At 40.6% G+C, this 20,016-nt stretch overlaps 1 protein-coding gene across 1 annotated transcript in view; it reads right to left on the bottom strand.

The window, feature by feature from the left end:
• LOC145408637 (uncharacterized) overlaps positions 1–20,016 on the bottom strand; it is a 56,644-nt gene that overhangs the window by 21,560 nt on the left and 15,068 nt on the right. The window contains exons 3-4 of the mRNA XM_080279322.1: positions 16,662–16,729; positions 14,037–14,285 (exon numbers count right to left, since the gene is read on the bottom strand). Coding sequence (XP_080135448.1) covers positions 14,037–14,285; positions 16,662–16,729 — 317 coding nt within the window. The remainder of the gene's footprint in view (positions 1–14,036; positions 14,286–16,661; positions 16,730–20,016) is intronic.

Raw genomic sequence — 20,016 nt, 5'->3', positions numbered from 1 at the left:
GGGGAAACTACTTTGTGGAAGCGAGTTCTAAAGTGATGCAGTTCGGGAAATAAAAGAATTTTGATAGGCAGAAGTTCTTCAATATGGTAGTGTGGCAGTAAAGACATGAGCGCTGCCAGTTGCATGGAGAGGTGGCACAATAGATGCAACTTCGTCTGAGCATTTGCCATAAAAGTATCTGTAAAAGAATGCAAGGGAGGCAACATTCCTTCTTACCTGTAGGGGAGGTAGTTCATTTGTAACAGTAGGGTTGTTAATAATTCTAACAACTTTGTTCCAAAATTTGACTAGTTGTTTTAGTGTAGCTTCTCCACATCCATTCCACAAGGATGAGCAATATTCCGGCTTAGATATGCACATGACTCTTGCAAATTATGGGTACCTGCTCGTCAATGAAGAAGTTACGGACTCAATACAATAATCCAAGTTTCTTTAAGGTGGTTTTAGCAAGTGATCTAACAAGAGAGGTCCAGCTGAGGGCCCTGTTAAGTGAAACACCGAGAATTTCAATACTTTTAGAGTTAGGAATATTAGCAGCATTGAAGGTAATACAGGATCAGGCAATATCTGTTAGTAAATTGTAAATAGTGTATTTGGTTTTCCTAGCATTAAATAAGGCAATGTTGTTTTGTCTCCATTCAGTGATCTTAGATGAGTCTTGATTTATGGAGATTGCTGTGCTGAGCTGTGAGTTAGACATTAAACTTAGTGAATGGATGTTTAAGTGTAAATGAACTGTGTAGTGTTGAGCCATCTGCATATGAATGGACTGGATTATGGGTAACACATAAAACATCGTTACTGTGAATTAGGAATAGGGCTTGAGCCAGAACTGATCCTTATAGCACGCCGGCATAAATCGTGTGGAAATTGAAGTATACATCGTCTACTTTTATCTGTCTGTTGCTGAGATATGAGGAACTCAGAGTAACAAACGATGATATACCATAGTAAGGAAGTTTCGATAGCTAGGAACGGTGCCACACTCTGTCAAAGGCTTTAGAAATATCAAGGGCTACTGCAGGAGTTTCTCCATGGTGGTCAATTGACTGATGGATGGTATGAGTCAGGAGATTGAATATATCAACGGTGAATCTTTCATGGCGAAAACCATACAGTATATCACTAATTAAGTTGGTGTATTCATGAAGTTTGACTATGTTCTTACAATTATAATCTCAAATATTTTACCAAGAGAAGATGTGACAGCTATTGGTCTATAATCAGATGAGTTAGCGGAACTTTCTTTCTTCGGAATATGGTGAATATTGGCTTCTCTCCAATAATTAGGGGATGAAGAAGTACTTATACATAGTCTGAGTAATTTAGCCAGAACAGGAACATTTTTTCAAAACAGTTGGAGGAATGCCACCTGAACCTAGAGCTTTGTTAGTTGGTAAATTGTCCAGGATGGATTTTATGTATCTAGTCAGTATCTTAAGTGGAATTTCGGGAGAACCAAGTTCTAATACAGAGACGTTCCGGCTGACTTCCTCGAAAATAGAATTTCTTGCAACTGTATGCGGGTCATTTATAGCATTACCATCTAAAGATCTTAATGGGGGAATGGACGCTGACTTGTTAAAGTTATTATTGTAAGAAATGCGAGTTGATCAGAATATTCTCTTGTCATTAGGATTATTTAATGGTTTCGAAGCTTGGTTGTGAAGAAACTTTGATTTATCGTGATATATTACTGCTTTTGCATGATTTCTAGCAATTTTTAACTGAATGAGCGATTCAGATGCTTTTGATTTTAAGTAAGAGTTATGTGCTCAGGACTTCTGGGTCGTTGCTCTGGCTCAATTGCTATCAAACCATTTTGGAGAGTCCGATCTTTTAGTGAACTGTTGACTGGGTATGAACAATTCCATACCAGCTAGTATTAAGTCATTAATGTGGGACTGAGTCAAACTGATGTCACTTGAGAAGAGAGACTGCCATGGAAAATCAGCAAACTATATAATTTCTAAATCCATCCCAGTCTGCCCTGTCAAAGTGCTATTTGGTCACTCTGACAGGTTCAGAACGGGGGGGTTAGGGAGAACCGACTAATGCGGCTTTGATAAATCTGTGGTAGGAGAATCCAAGTGGTGACAGTACTTCTATCCTGTATTGATCTGGATTATTTGTCAAGAATAAGTCCAAGAGATAGGCGTTATGGTCAGGATTATCTGGTATTCTGGTTGGCTGCTTTACCAGTTGCGTGAGATTAAACGATTCTGCAAACAGCTCGCATTATAGACCTGTATCGTCAGTCCTGGCAGAATGCAACAGCCATTCTACATTATGGACGTTAAAATCACCCAAAGCGGTAATTTCAGTGGTGCGGGTGAGGTTAAGGTTAGTCAACTGTATGGATATGGAGTCAAATTCACTGGGTTCTGAAGAAGACTTGAGGATGCGATAAACTCCACAGATATATTTGGTAATCAATCAATCATTTCCTGTGGCACCCTCGGGGATGCATAGGGCCTCGATGAACTCACACCACCACATCCTATCTTGTGCTAACCCCTCAAGATCTCCCCAACACTCATCTCCAGCTTCCCGTCTCATTGTCCTCACCCACGTCTCTTTTGGCCTTCCTCTACCTCTCCTACCAAGTGCCACCCACCCTGGTGTACCTCGTACTATTCCCTGTCTCCTATACACATGTCCTAGCCACTTCCATCGTGAGAACCTAACATATTCATCGACCGGCTGCACTCCCGTTATTTCTCTAATTCTACTATTTGGTATCCTTTCCCACCACTTTAACTCCTAATATTCTTCTAAGTGCTTTGTTTTCAAACACCAAGAATTTATTTTCCATAGTCACTGTGCTGTACCAAGACTCGTGTCCATAAATTAAGATACTCCTAACCATTACCTTATAAAGTTTGATTTTTGTATGCACAGAAAAATTGTTATTATTCCAAATATTTTTAAGCATTCCCATTGCCTGATTAGCCTTCTTTAACCTTTCCTCGAATTCAAAGTTCAAAGAACCATCCTTGGCTAAATAAGTACCTAAATATTCAAACCTATCAACTTGATTTACAACCATACCTCCAATTACACATTCCTGCGCATTTTCCATATTCATATTGATTATTTCAGTTTTTCCACAATTAATAACCAAACCCACCTTGCGACCTTCACTCACCAAACAGTCCAACACTCTCTGCATCTCTTCTGGCCCATCACAAATCAAAACTATATCATCTGCATAATCTAAATCCAAAAGTTTCCTGTTCTCTCCCCAAAGTATACCTGCACCGGTTTCTGTTCCAACACGTTTCATAATGTAATCAATGACCAATATAAATAGTAAAGGCGATAGAACACCACCTTGAATTACTCCGGACTTGACTTCAAACGAATCACTCAGACAACCATGAACCATCACTTTACAAAATGTGTCCTCATGCATGTTCATAATGACCCTCACAAACTCTTCTGGTATTCCATAATGTCTCATGATCTTCCCCATAGTCTCTCTCGAAACACTAACAAAAGCCTTTTCAAAATCAACAAAACAAAGACTTAACGGTACTCTCATTTCATTAACTTGCGGCATCAAATGCCTAACTATAAAGAACTGATCATTGCAACCACGTCCCTTTCTAAAAACCAGCCTGTTCATCCCTCAGAATACCCTCAACTACCGTTTTTATAGTGAATAATCAAAATTGGCTGAAATAAAGTTCAAAACAGTGTCAACTTCAAATTCAGATTTGATATAACAAGTGCCACCCTTGTTACAGAAGTCTGTGAGGAGATGGTAACCACAAAAACTAATGTATATTTGGATTGAAGGAAAATGTGAACGGAATTCAGATTGGCACTAAGACAACGGATAATACTGAAACGTAAGGCCAAACCTGCGCTTCTCTGCTGACGAGTATGAACAGTGTTTGCAACAGCCGCTGTCGGCACAGTCATTTTGATTGCGACCAGGAGGTCCCTACGCCGCCAGCACTACCTTAGATACTACTGAATTTGCTGATATTACTGCAGCGGTCACTGCTAAGTGGGAATGGATATAGAATGTGCGATATCTAATGTGACTGTAACGTGGTGTAGACTGTTAAAGGAAGAGGTATTATGAGAGTATGCTGGCCAACTCTGTGTGTTAATGAAAACACTAAGAATGTTCAGCAAAGGGAGATGGTCAGGAATAGGCCCTGAGGGCTTGTGAAACAGGAGCTCCACCTCTACCTGCCACCAGCTTACCATTCACCTCGGGAGTACCGCCCTGCTCGACTGGTGCTACAGTCCATTCCCTACAGAAGTGTTTTTTCAGATCAAAGCTTCAGGGCTATGATGTGATTGGCAAACCCCGTTATCATGATATGATCACAGTGTTTCTCTCTTCGCATAAGCTAAGTATTAGGCCGGCAAAGTATGTGTATCCATAATACATCCATAAGAAATTCAGTTTGAGTACCCATAATATATAATTTAAACGAGTTATGTGTATAAATCTTTTCAGCAAGTGTTTCGGACTTGGTTCAGACTAGGTGAACCCTGGGTGCACTGAAGCAACTGACGCCAGAAGTCTTCTTATTAAGCTTAGTTGGTTCAGGCATGGTAGAGACAATAAAACTAAAGTGAAAATATAATATGAACACACACACACACACACACACACACACACACACACACACACACACACACACACACACACACACACACACACACACACACACACACACACACACACACACACACACACACACACACACACACACACACACACACACACACACACACACACACACACACACACACACACACACACACACACACACACACACACACACACACACACACACACACACACACACACACACACACACACACACACACACACACACACACACACACACACACACACACACACACACACACACACACACACACACACACACACACACACACACACACACACACACACACACACACACACACACACACACACACACACACACACACACACACACACACACACACACACACACACACACACACACACACACACACACACACACACACACACACACACACACACACACACACACACACACACACACACACACACACACACACACACACACACACACACACACACACACACACACACACACACACACACACACACACACACACACACACACACACACACACACACACACACACACACACACACACACACACACACACACACACACACACACACACACACACACACACACACACACACACACACACACACACACACACACACACACACACACACACACACACACACACACACACACACACACACACACACACACACACACACACACACACACACACACACACACACACACACACACACACACACACACACACACACACACACACACACACACACACACACACACACACACACACACACACACACACACACACACACACACACACACACACACACACACACACACACACACACACACACACACACACACACACACACACACACACACACACACACACACACACACACACACACACACACACACACACACACACACACACACACACACACACACACACACACACACACACACACACACACACACACACACACACACACACACACACACACACACAAAGAGTTTTATTCTGGAGTAAACATAGTAAGCTGGGAGACAGAAGACAGATACCTATCCAAGTGACCTTTAAAGGTTAGTACTGTATCACAGTTTACTACACTGGATGGCAATTTGTTCCATATATTTACAACTCTATTCAAGGCGAAATACTTAGCTTCATGAAGCTGGAACCGTTTGCCAATTTATTTTATGCCCATTCCCTCTAGTATAATTCGAATGATCAATTGTGAAATATTTATCGACAGCCATGTTATCGTGTCCTTTGAATATTTTAAATACAGTATTTGAATTAAATATCCTCGTAATCTGCGTTTAGTCAGGTTTGAAGAGATTCAGGGCTTATAGAAGCTCCTCGTATGGTTTGTTTCTCAATCTAGGTATATTTTTGGTCACCCTTCGTTATACTCTTTCAAGTTTCTCTATATCTTTTATGTAATAAGACGACCAGAACTGGACACAATACTCTAAGCGTGGGCGAACCAAAGAATTATATAAGATTAGGATGATAGTATTATTATCTGATTTATATTCGAACGCTCTACCAATGAATCCAGTTATTTTGTTGGCTTTCTTACCAGCCTCCGTACACTGCTTGCTTGGTTTAAGTTCAATTGTTATTATAATTCCTAAGTTTCTGTCATGACTGACATTACCTGGTTGAATAATGATCATGGTGTAAGTGACTTTTCCATTTCAGTTTACGATGTTTAGCACTTTGCATTTATTAGTATTAAAGTCCATCTGCCAAGGCTGGGCCCAGTCAAAGTCAATCGACGTCTCTCTGTATTGCCTGCCTCTGTAATGATTTGCCTGTTCTGTTTCCAATTTTAGTATCATCAGCAAATTGAGTTATTTTACAAATTAAACCCTCATATGTATCATTTATGAATATTAAAAACAAAACAAAACCCAATACTGGGCCCGGTGGCACACCATTAATAACATCTTTCCGGTCTGATTCTTTATTATTTATTACGACCCTCTGTTTACGTCATGTAAGCCACTTACCGATCCACCCAAGCACACTGCCTCTGAACCTCTGCGCATTCAGTTTCTGAAGCATTCTTTTATGGGGAACTTTACCAAATGCTTTTTGAATATCGAGATATACAATGTCAACAGATCCGGTTTAATCATATATATATATATATATATATATATATACCGAATACATCATAGAATCCAAGAGGGTCGTAAGGCAAAAGCGATTATTTCGAAAACCATGTTGTGAATCGTTTATGAGATTATTCATTCTTAAATGCTTAACAAACTTATCTTTGAGAATAGTTCCAACAATTTGCAGACCACCGAAGTTAAACTTGTTGGCCGATAATTTTCTGGTTGCGATTTGTTGCCTAATTTGAATATCGGGGTCACATTTGCTAGTTTCCATTCACGAGGCACCTTACTCTTTCTTAGTGATTTATTGAACAGCTCAGCTAATGGCTTAGATATTTCATCCACTGTTGGTTTTAGGATGTGCAGAGATATTTTATTTGGCCTTGGTGTTTACTCACTTTGAGTTTACCGATGGCAAGCCGTACATCATTCTTGCTAACAGTAATGTTCCTAATTATGTTGCCCTCTTCGACGGTAACAGGAAAAGCCGTGGGAATGGCATCTGTATATTTAATTGTAAGTACGGATGCAAAGAAAGTGTTGAGAATTTCATCCATCTCTGTTTCATTTTCTGTATACCCTCCATTATCTGTGACTAGTGGTGCTAATTGTTGGTGATATTACATTCTTGCTTCTGATATAACTGAATCATTCTTTTGGGCTGGCTTTACTGATACATGGAATGAGAGTTTCAGAAATTTTCTTACTTTGCTTTTTTTTTTTTTTATGACGAACATTATATTTATTTTTATCGCTTTGATTCTTTGTGATAAAAATTTTGTGTGCTAAGTTTTTTAGCCCGTAGGAAACACTTAATTTCCGTGTTCCACCACTTGGGTTTATTATTTTTAGCAGGCGGCACTGCGCATGGTGGAGGGGCAAGGGCACTGGATATGGTTAAGGGGCAAGGGCACTGGATATGGTTAAGGGGCAAGGACACTGGATATGGTTAAGGGGCAAGGGCACTGAGTATGGTCAAGGGGCAAGGGTACTGGGTATGGTTAAGGGGCAAGGGCACTGAGTATGTATGGGGCAAGGGCACTGAGTATAGTTAAGGGGCAAGGGCACAGGGTATGGTTAAAGGGCAAGGGCACTGGGTATGTATGGGGCAAGGGCACTGAGTATGGTCAAGGGGCAAGGGCACTGAGTATGGTCAAGGGGCAAGGGCACTGAGTATGGTCAAGGGGCAAGGGCACTGAGTATGGTCAAGGGGCAAGGGCACTGAGTATGGTCAAGGGGCAAGGACACTGAATTTAGTTAAAGGGCAAGGGCACTGGATATGGTTAAGGGGCAAGGGCACTGGGTATTGTTAAGGGGCAAGGGCACTGGATATGGTTAAGGGGCAAGGGCACTGGATATGGTTAAGGGGCAAGGGCACTGGGCATGGTGAAGGGGCAAGGGCACAGGGTAGTGTCAAATGTACGACCCTTATACCAGTTGGAAAGAAGAGGAGTGGCAGTTTCAGGGTCTTCCTTCTTGATACATACTTAATTCTGTGGATTTAACTGAATGAATGAAAGGTTATACCTCAACACAATGGGCATCATATATATATATATATATATATATATATATATATATATATATATATATATATATATATATATATAATTCTAGAAGCAAACATTTCTGCACCATAGGGGAAGACTTTTCTTTTTTCTCCCTTCTAGTCATTTCCTGTGTTCTCACCTCCACTTTGTTGGTTTTGTCTGACAACGTGCAAGGAGTGTGTGTGATTCGTTCCTTCACGTATACTCTAGCTTTTGTATCTTCAACACATTAACACACTAATCGGTAAGGGACGAACGGTTAAAGAGAACAATCTTAACAGACTAGTTGACTCTCCTTCCCTTGCCCCCAACTACTCTCCCCTCTCCCCGTCTCCAGTTTGTCGTATTTTCTCCTCAACACATTGCATACAGATGGTCGGTGTAGTACGTTGTAACGGATCACATGATATGCATATTCTAACCCATCCTTCAGTGCTGCGTAGCATGTGTGCTGAAGTCTGCCTGACTGCTCAAAGCCGACGGTATTTCGATGGGTAAGATAAAACCAAACATAGACATATCTGCTGTATATCCAAAGGATATTACGTCATCGATGACAAACATGTATGCGCTTCTTCACCATTAATAAACCTGACAGTACTTGCCATACTGTCCTTTAGCAGCAATATTGCCTTACACACACACACACACACACACACACACACACACACACACACACACACACACACACACACACACACTTATTGGTCACCATAATTGTATCTCACACCCTCTAAGCCCTCCACCAACATTACGCCCTTATAATATTACACTTCTTGTGTTTTCGCACCAGACGAATCTATATAATCTCCTCGATCTTATCTGTAATAAACCATTCATATTAACATCCTCTATAATGACCCATATAAGCCACTCTGCCTCACGATGATGTTAGTATGGGATCTATACATACGCACCAGATGACAACAGTGTTTTGGTGGAGTAGAGTTGTTTGAGAAGATAATAATTGCTTCATAAAAACTAGCACATCAATCCACCTTCATCAGAACCCGTAGGTGTCAACCCCAACCCACCTATTTCCCCCAAGAGACCTGTTCCAACACTGAATAATTATCCCTCATGGACCTATTTCCCCATGGACCTATCATCCCTACAGACCTATTATCAATCGTGAACATTCTCCGTGTGAACCTATAGTGTTCCTCCTCGTAACATAGGGTTTGGGTGGAGTCACCCCCTCCCTACACTATTGCCATGTTTCCTAACCCTACGATGTATAACGCCTGTGGTTTGTGTAGTAGGAATGATACATAAACATAACTCATACTAATATAACTGTAATGAAAGTGCTGACATGTATCAAGGAAGAATAAAACTATTCTGCATACTATATTATACGATAATAGAGAAACGTGGCATAAAATTTACAGTGTTGTTTCTAAAATATTCTAATTATTATTTACTTCCCAACACTTAACATTGCTAATTAATTTAGCAAGTATAATTGCAAGAAAATTTGAAGGGATAAAAGTGGGAAGAGGCGATCCTTTCATAATTAAAATAAATATATCAAACAGCTCTGGGGTGGCATTTCACGCGACACGTGTTTGTGTGTAATGCTGTGGAGGTCACATGTAACCCCCTACAGGATTTAAAAAAAGGCCTATTGGGGAAACCTCTCATAAAAAAAACGCGCCGTGACTTTTACTCAAGGGTGGTGTGGAAATAAAGTCAAAATTATAATCCATACATAAAAATGGAAGTAAAAAACCATGGATGACACATAACAAAATCTAGCGAGAGAGAGAGAGAGAGAGAGAGAGAGAGAGAGAGAGAGAGAGAGAGAGAGAGAGAGAGAGAGAGAGAGAAATAAAAATAATAATAATAATAATAATAAAACTTTATTTCCACTAAATAGTGGGTATTCTCTATACATTATACAGTAGTACAGCATACAGTATGAAAGTTCTATACACAATATAATACTAAGTTGATACATATGGTGGAGAATAGTGACAGAGAGGTAAATGGCCTTAAAAGGTGTGGGGACACTTAGGTTAAAAATAGACAATCACTCAAGGGATTTAGGAACGAAGGCAGTGGGAAGGATTAAGACAGATGGGATTGTAAGATTAGGGAGTTTGAGCAATAGGGTAGAATGTATGCTCTCAATAAAAGTATAGCAATTATCAACGGCTAATTATTATACAGGTGTTGATGGTGGGGGTCTATATTTATAGGAGGTGTTGGTGGTGGAGGTATAGCGGGTGTTGTTGATGGGGGTGTTGTTGGGGGTAGGGGTATAGGGGGTGTTGGTGGCAGGGGTATAGGGGGTATTAGAAAAACGGAGATCACAAGAGGGAAACAGTGTCAAGGTCATCGCTGATGGAGAGGTCAGCTCGGAAACGTGGCAACAGTGCAGGGAGGGGGTGACTCCACCAAAACCCTACGTTTCGATCTGTCAGACTATAGTTTTCTCCATACACCTATATTTCCCTTGGACTAATATTCCGAATGTGTTAATTTTCACCATGGGTCTATTTTCTATATGCACAAATCTTCCCCGTAGCTATTTCTCATATAAACCTACTATTACGGACCTCCTCACCCCACTGACCTATTTCCCATTATCCACTTCCCCACACACCCTGGCTGCCCTCCCACCCTCCACATCCAATCACGCCATCACCCAATCTAACCCATCCCACCCGACCCACTCCCACCTTCCCACCCACAGACGCACGTACCCACCCACCCACAGGCCAACCTATCCAACCGGCCTCGCCCACGCACCAACCCAAACACCCACCTACCCACCTTCCCTACCCACTCACACCTCTCCCTATCCACCCACACCATCCACACACCCACTGCCCTGCTCACTTTACCCACTCTTCCTATCCAGTCATCTTTTCATCCATACTCACTCCACCTACCCAATGTCCCACTCACCCTACCCACCCTCAAAGCCACCTCATGCACCTTGTCCTCCCGCCCACACAATTTACCCACCCACTCACTAATCCAGAGACCCACCTTGGTCACCCACACTCTCACTCACCCACATTCCCACTCCCCCACCACGTCCACTTACCCACTCACTCCACGCACTAACCCACCATGCCCACACACGGCACCCACTCACCCATCCCACTCATCCAATTCACCCAGGCCAATTACCTACCCCAATCATCTGTTAACCCAACTCCGCCCCAAGGAACGGACTGTTAAATCCTATGCTCAGAGCTGGATGATAAGAAAGAAGAAACGACCGTCCTGTCTCACCAACACATCTAACCCATCACCCTTGCTCATCCTCCCTACCCTCCCTTGACCCAGCATACTATAGTCTGACAGATCGAAACGTAGGGTTTTGGTGGAGTCACCCCCTCCCTGCACTGTTGCCACGTTTCCGAGCTGACCTCTCCATCAGCGATGACCTTGACACTGTTTCCCTCTTGTGATCTCCGTTTTTCTAATACCCCCTCTACCCCTGCCACCAACACCCCCTATACCCCTACCCCCAACAACACCCCCATCAACAACACCCGCTATACCTCCACCACCAACACCTCCTATAAATATAGACCCCCCACCATCAACACCTGTATAATAATTAGCCGTTGATAATTGCTATACTTTTATTGAGAGCATACATTCTACCCTATTGCTCAAACTCCCTAATCTTACAATCCCATCTGTCTTAATCCTTCCCACTGCCTTCGTTCCTAAATCCCTTAATTGATCTATTTTTAACCTAAGTGTCCCCACACCTTTTAAACCATTTACCTCTCTGTCACTATTCTCCACCATATGTATCAACTTGTATTATATTGTGTATAGAACTTTCTCTATACTGTATGCTGTACTACTGTATAATGTATAAGAATACCCACTGTTTAGTGGAAATAAAGTTTTACTTATTATTATTATTATTATTATTATTCTGTCTCACTCGCTCTCTCTCTCTCTCTCTCTCGCTAGATTTTGTTATGTGTCATCCATGGTTTTTTACTTCCATTTTTATGTATGGATTATAATTTTGACTTTATTTCCGCACCACCCTTGAGGTAAAAGTCACGGCGCGTTTTTTTTATAGAGGTTTCCCCAATAGGCCTAAATCCCGTAGGGGGTTGGTGACCTCCCACAGCGTACACACAAACACGTGTCGCGTGAGTGCTGCCACCCCAGAGCTGTTTGATATATTTATTTTAATTATGAAAGGATCGCCTCTTCCCACTTTTATCCCTTCAAATTTTCTTGCAATTATACTTGCTAAATTAATTAGCAATGTTAGAAGTGTTGGGGAAGTAAATAATAATTAGAATATTTTTAGAGCAACACTGCCAAATTTTTATGCCACGTTTCTCTATTATCGTATAATATAGTATGCAGAATAGTTTTATTCTTCCTTGATACATGTCAGCACTTTCATTACAGTTATATTAGTATGAGTTATGTTTATGTATCATTCCTACTACACAAACCACAGGCGTTATACATCGTAGGGTTAGGAAACATGGCAATAGTGTAGGGAGGGGGTGACTCCACCCAAACCCTATGTTACGAGGAGGAACACTATACCCACCCAGCCATCATACTTGGCAGATGACTTGCAAGTTTCTACACACACACACACACACACACACACACACACACACACACACACACACACACACACACCAACACACAAACACACACACACAAACACACACACACACACACACACACACACACACACAGGACAGAGAGAGAGAGAGAGAGAGAGAGAGAGAGAGAGATGGGGGGGAGGGGATGGCTGGGTGTGGATGACGGGGTGTATGCGTGTAGCAGGTGTGAAGAGACAGGTAAAGGAATGGGAGGTGTTTCTCAAGGTGTAGAAAATGGAGCTTCATTAATATGGGCATTAATTTCTTCGTCATATCATTTTTCATACTATAATTTCGCGTCAGTAAAATTAATAATTGTTTAATAACAAACATTTTCTTGTACGATCATCTGTTTATTGAACCTCACGCGGAACGTGGGATTCATTCGAATCCTTTGAACTCAATTGCTTCCATGCCTGATATATATATATATATATATATATATATATATATATATATATATATATATAAACAATTCTGCAGAGCATGTTTGTTTATAATGTATTTTTACTTAAGTTTTATTGTCGGTATACCACGCCGTAACCAACTAAGCCCAATAGTAAGACTTCCGGCGCATCCATGGTTCACGTAGCCTGAACCAAGTTTGACAAACATACTAAGATGATTAATACACATCACTCGTCCAAATTTTATATATTATGAGTTCTCCAGATGTATTTCCTATGTATGTATTATGTATACATATAATTTATATACCAAGTACTTAACCTTTATGAAGAGCTAACATTAAACACTGTGATCAGATCATGATAACGGGATTTGCTAGTCCATTCATACCCCTGAAGCTATGATGTAAACAAACACACTTCTGCCACATCTACCAAAACGTGCCAGCCACAGTACCAACTATCTGTTCTGGCAATTGTATAGGGGTAACCCTTGGAGTCGTTAGCGTCAATTTTCAAAATTTCAGGCGATTTTATTCAACTTATTCTTAATATCTTGCAATGAGGGCTTGGAATTATTATACAGTGTACAAAGGGGCCAAAACTGCTATCATCATTAAAGTACTTGATGTTCAGCACAGTACGTCGAGTTCTTTCGTAACTATTGATGAATTCGTGCAGATATAGTCGATTTTTTAACAGTACCTGTGCAGACTGGGTTCATCAGTGTATGGTGGTGGGAAACTGTAGTGTGTGACGTGGACATAACCCTCCTTCTCGTAGTACTGAAGCACTTTCTCCATGTTGGGATGGACGCCTGTGTTGTAAACAAACACTCGCCCAAATCCAACTGCTCTATGAATTTCTATCCACTCCACCAGGCGGCGGGACCAGTCATAACTGTAGTAGTAGAGGGCAGGACCACACACGGCAGCAGTCCACCTTATGTTTTTGCTGCAAGGAAGGTACAATGAATTAAGCTCACCAGGTTTACAATAAGCAATATGAAAAATATGGACAACAGTGCCATGAATCATGGATGTACAGTACAGTACGCCAGTGAACAGAAAGGAAGGGGCAGGAATAGTGGTAGAACATGAATGAAATGCAGGAACAGGGTTGAGAAATACAATATAAGATACGAGGTAAGTTAGATGAAATACAGAACAACGTTTGAGTTGGGATTAAGTTCCAAAGAGGTCATGTCATGGCCACCTATACATATACAACTGGTTATGGGGTGAAGTGGTACATACAAAATGACTGTTTACACACTATGCAGAGATCAAGAATAGTTTTATTCTGCATAATATCCCAGGACTTTAGTTTACTTTATTTTTTGTTTGTTTGTTTAGGAAGACTGCAAAAACAAAGGACTGGTATGCTTTTTCCGTGTAACGAAAGCTTGTATCTTGATGAGGCTGGATCAGAATTATTGTCCTTGTGCATATTGTACTGGCTACACGATACACAAAGTATCGTTTAGCAGAAGTTCGACAATACTGTAAATGATCAGTATAGCCCGTGAAATATCATGATACCTGTTTATCATCTAAGTGTGTATGTGTGTGTGTGTGTGTGTGTGTGTGTGTGTGTGTGTGTGTGTGTGTGTGTGTGTGTGTGTGTGTGTGTGTGTGTGTGTGTGTGTGTGTGTGTGTGTGTGTGTGTGTGAGAGAGAGAGAGAGAGAGACTCCACTGTGCTTTACATTTTGAAATAGAAGACGAATCGTTCTGAAGCTCTGCCCTCCACATCCTGTTTCAAAAACGGTATATTGCCCAGCTCCATGCTGCCCTTATTGTTAGTCCCGTTTTCCTTTCTTTCTTTCTTTCTTTCTTGTCAAATTGTGTCAGGCACTTCTACCCTTCAGAATTAACAGATTCTGACCAAACTTGGACACAATGAGCAGCCTATGACCTAGCTGTGTCCGCAAGGTTTTGGTTGCTAGGAAACTACTCGATGCCTAGCAAAGGCCGAAAACCGCTTTTTTCGTACTTTCCACGGTTGGAGCTGTACAGTAGAAGCATTAGTAATGGGTGTAGAAAGTTTTGACTTCCTTAGGTGTAATCTTGAGTCATTCCCTATCGGAAGTGTGCCATCCATTTTCCCCTCTCTCCTCCAGTTTTCGAGTGGCAACCCTGCGAAGAATGACCTCAGCATTCCTAGCAACCAGTGCCAGTTTTCAAAAATGCCTCCTTAGTTCCCCAGCAGCTCAATGGAACTGAATGAAAGTTTGCATGCTTATAGACAGTGACTAGTACTACAACTTTCTATTGTACACCTATGTGCTGCATTGGCCAGGTCAGGGGTCAAAGGTCATCAAATGCATAAATGATGAAAATAGCTAAAATCGCAACTATGCTTGCACAAATGCTAAGGCTCCGAAAGATAATTAAGCCAGGGCCATGATTCTTGGGTGAAAGGTTGCACTGGAGTACCTCCATGATGCAAATGGCATTATTGTTGAAACTGACTTCCAGTTGCTGGCAGTGCCACCTAGAGATTGTACCTCTGGTGTGCCATTCTGTGGATTTCAAGTTCCCTAGCTCCATGGTGGGTGGATGGAATCGAATGAAACTTTTCATGCTTATAGACGTTAATGACTGCTATAAGTGTATTTCGTACATGCATGACCTATAACCACCAGGTCAGGGGTCAAAGGTCATCAAATGCAGAAAATACGAAATGCACTAAAATTACGACCATGCTTGTGCAAAATGCTAAGACTCCAAAGATTATTAAGCCAGGGCATTGATTGTTGGGTGGAATGTTGCACTGGAATACCTCCATATACAAAATACTTTTAGTGTCGAAATTCATTTCTGGTCGCTGACAAAGTTTGATCCGCTTAGAACTGGCCATCGTAAAATACTGGCTTGTTGTATTCTACTGATGCTCATTAAAGAAACGTTCTTTGGCATCTTCTTGAATTTTTGGTCACTCAGAAGTACCAAAGACATCAATAAATATGGCAATTTATCGCTCAGCAAAATTTCATTTTCAATGAACATAGTGATCTAGACATTTTTTTGTTCACTGTATATATGATAAATTTATTGATGACAAGATGTCACAAGAAAGCGATATATGACATGTTTATGAAAACAGGGCTTCTAGCCTGGGATATAATCACTGGGCAGTTTGCAATAGTCATCATCTGGTGTCATACTCTTCCGAGCTAAATGTGCACCGATACTTTTTTTATTGAGCGAACATATCTCTAGCCAAATGAAAAAAAAAAAAAAAAGTAACTGATACACCATACTAAAAACAAGGACCTTTTCCAGTTAATACTCCTACTCTAAAGGCAAAATAAATTCGCTTCAAATTACCTATGTAGGTCCTTGGGTACTGTACCACCTTCGTAGGCTGAAGATTCCCGTTCTCTGGCTCCCACCACCTGCAGGTGAAAGCAAGTGAAATGATTATTATAGGTAGGCCCCTGCATGTTGGACTCAAAAAAGTACCTTCGCATCTTTCCACCATCAGCATTATTGCCTGACCCTCTGGCCGACCTAGTCACTAGGTTACTGAGCTACTGAACTGCTGAGTGACATTAACTCACATGTCAACTAGCCTGGTGCTTAGCAACATACGCAAGTCCATATTGTTGTATGTTCTTTCTCCTAAGTTATAAATTATGCCAAATCGTAATGTTTTGAAATTTTCCCTCTGCAGTCTTCCTTGAGCCTCCAGATGATCCCGAGAGGGGCCTTTTTAGTTTCAATTTGGACCGGTAGAGCAGAGTTCAGCAAATCTCACGTGCTGGGAAGCTACCAAGTGTTGCTGGGGTTATTCATTTAGTTGTGTTTTCTGTTTGTCACAACACTGTAGGGTCGGTAGCACACATCCTCCCAGTTTTATTCTTTTTTTTTTTTTTAGACATTTTGAAGAGGCAGAAAAAGGAATTAATAAATATTGCTCGATTGTGGGTCATGTTGGTTGTCCTGCTCCCCACATTCAGTAATATCGGAGTGCTGGTAGCCACTCACCACTGGGATGACTCTGACACGCCCATTAACTTTAAGAAACAAAATCAGTTCATTGTAATTCCCAAACAATGAGGCTTTAAATTTCTATAGGCAGGTACCCTTGATCCTCGAGTTTCCGGTACTTACAAGACCCCAAAGTACCAAGGATATGATGCTAAAACATTACACCACAGTCTTTGAATACCTCATTTTCTCCATATTCTCCTTTCTTAGACAGGCTTAACAGTAAAATGACGTAACCGATCACCATTTTTTTTTTTTTCACATTTACGTGGTATACAGTATATTGACCGAAAAGGCCATAGACATTAGGCAGGAGCAAGATTAACTTTCACATTTTCGATTTGATTTAGGCCAAATTCAGTGGGAGAAGCGAGGATTGGGAAAAAACGCCGCGATTTAGTTCCAAAAACTCTGTCATACGATTAGGTAAAGACCACGGAAGAAGGTCCAAGTTTCGTTCCTTTAACTCAAAAAGCTTTAATTTGATAAGGATTAAACTTGGTGGAAGTATTTAAACTCAAAGATGACTTTCTTCCGTTTTTAGAACAATGTCACATGTCAAGGTCACAAGGCTAAGTCAGTTTAAACACCTCTGATTCAGTCTGAGCCAAAATGGGTTGAATATGTGATCAACACCCAAAAAAATGCAAATATCTTTAGTTTCTCTTCAAATGCCACTGGAACTATTTGTAATCCCAAACGGACAAGCGCAATGTTCTGAATTATACAGGGAAAATTAAGGAGTTTAAGCAGGAATTTCTGTTTGCAAGTGCAAATTTTCAACTGCAAGTGTGTTCAAATAGACCTCAGTCATCTCTCTCACATGACTGACCATAATGCAGCGAACACATAATTTCAGCTTGCCGAACTCGCTGTACCATCACAACCCTGAGAAATTTACTTACACTTCTCTGATTTCTTGTCTTCTGGTGCATTTGAAAGTTGTTAATCAAATTTTAAGAAACAATTTTGTTCAGATTTTACCTAAAAATTAACATACAAATAAGGGCAACACTGTGAAAAATATAGTGAATCAAACCAATAAAGCATTAACATGTGAAATTTCGTCGTGTTGTGAATTAACATTGTTTACCATTTCAGAATGTTCAGGGCGACGAGCCACCTGTGTTGTAAAACTATCTAATTTCTGGTATACCCCTACTTTACAAAGAGCTCATAAACAATACATCACCAAAAACTGCCTACGTTGGAACTGCAGGATGCATTTCTTACGCAGTTCCCAAATGAATTTATATCTTGAAAACCTCGCCTTGAATACATGCAACTGTGAAAGGTTAGACAGTGACCTAAAAAAAAAAAAAAAAATCGATATACTCCTACCTTAAAAATTTGTAATTTAAAAAAAAAAAAAAAAAGACGGGGAAAAACTGACAAAGGATAAATATCCCGGAAAATAACTACACTATGAGTAACCTATAAGCATCGACCTGAGTGCAGAAAAGGGCTCTGCTGGTCAACATCCATAACAAACTAGCAAGGTGAAGACCAAGACGTAACGACTTTATTATACATGCCCATATCTGAAAATCTTTCTCAGCGAGAGTAAAGCTTTTTTTTTTTTTTTTTTTTAATGACATTTGATTATTATTAACTAACTGATGAAGTATTTAATTAAATCTTATTTATTTACTCATTAATTGATTTTTTAGTGGAAAGGGCAAAAAATCTAAGCTCATGTATTAGCCTAACCTTAAACAAACGTGAACTTCGCCTCTTTAACCTTCGTTTGTGGAGTGTTTTCAGTATGTTAAAAAAAAAAAAGTAATCCTTCCCCTACATGTTACAACAGCACTGGCTGCAATAATAATGGTTACTAAAGACTGCACTCATCGCCGCACTCCACTAGGAAGGCTGTTACCAGTCACCAAACTCTCCATCTTCTATCTATATCCCAATTCAGTACAGTAGTAAGAAAAATGGTTTACATTTTTCATTTTTAGACTAACTGAGGGAAACTCCGATCCACTCGACATGTTTGAAGCAGCAAGACTCATCATCATCATCATTATTAGCAACAGCAACAACTAAAGCTATACAGTTATTTGCAAGGTGTTCATTGCTGAATTTGATTGAAAGATTTTCATATGCAATGTTTGATTAAAAAGCTGCCAAAATGGATGAATTAGTACAAACACATTTTATAGCAGTCACCAATGAATGCTTCACAGACGGCCTGTGGGCATTTGAGTAAAAATAATTATCTGCAGGGAAAGGTACCGCACTTTATCTTAACAAGAATTATCTTGTAAGCGAACATCCATACGTGAAAAGCTTAACGTTAGTTGTTAAATATTACATACCATAACCCGGCTTGCCAGCCTTGCGAAAACAGTTGCTGTCGCAATATTTAGTTTGAAACCCATCAATTCCCGCCCCTTCTACAGTAGTTTTATGTTTGCGTTTACATTAACAGATGCAGAATATTTAATGGCAAATTGGCAAAATATACAAACTCTTGGCGAGGTAGTTGATAAAGGGAGTGCAACACTGCTCTGTACTGAGCTGTAATTGCACTCGTGAAAGTCTCCTTGTAAGAGTGATTACGTATCATAAGTACTTCTGCTAGCATGATGTACTGATAACATTTTTCTCTCTACTTATAGACAAATTCTGCACTACAACCTCTTGTACACTGCCCACCTCTAGAGAAGGGAGAGGGTAGAGTATTTAA

Source organism: Coenobita brevimanus, chromosome 78 (genome assembly GCF_032717465.1).
Source record: "Coenobita brevimanus isolate Jiangsu-jjx chromosome 78, ASM3271746v2, whole genome shotgun sequence".
NCBI classification, from domain to species: Eukaryota; Metazoa; Arthropoda; class Malacostraca; order Decapoda; family Coenobitidae; genus Coenobita; species Coenobita brevimanus.
This window is presented reverse-complemented; position numbering and strand designations above follow the sequence as displayed.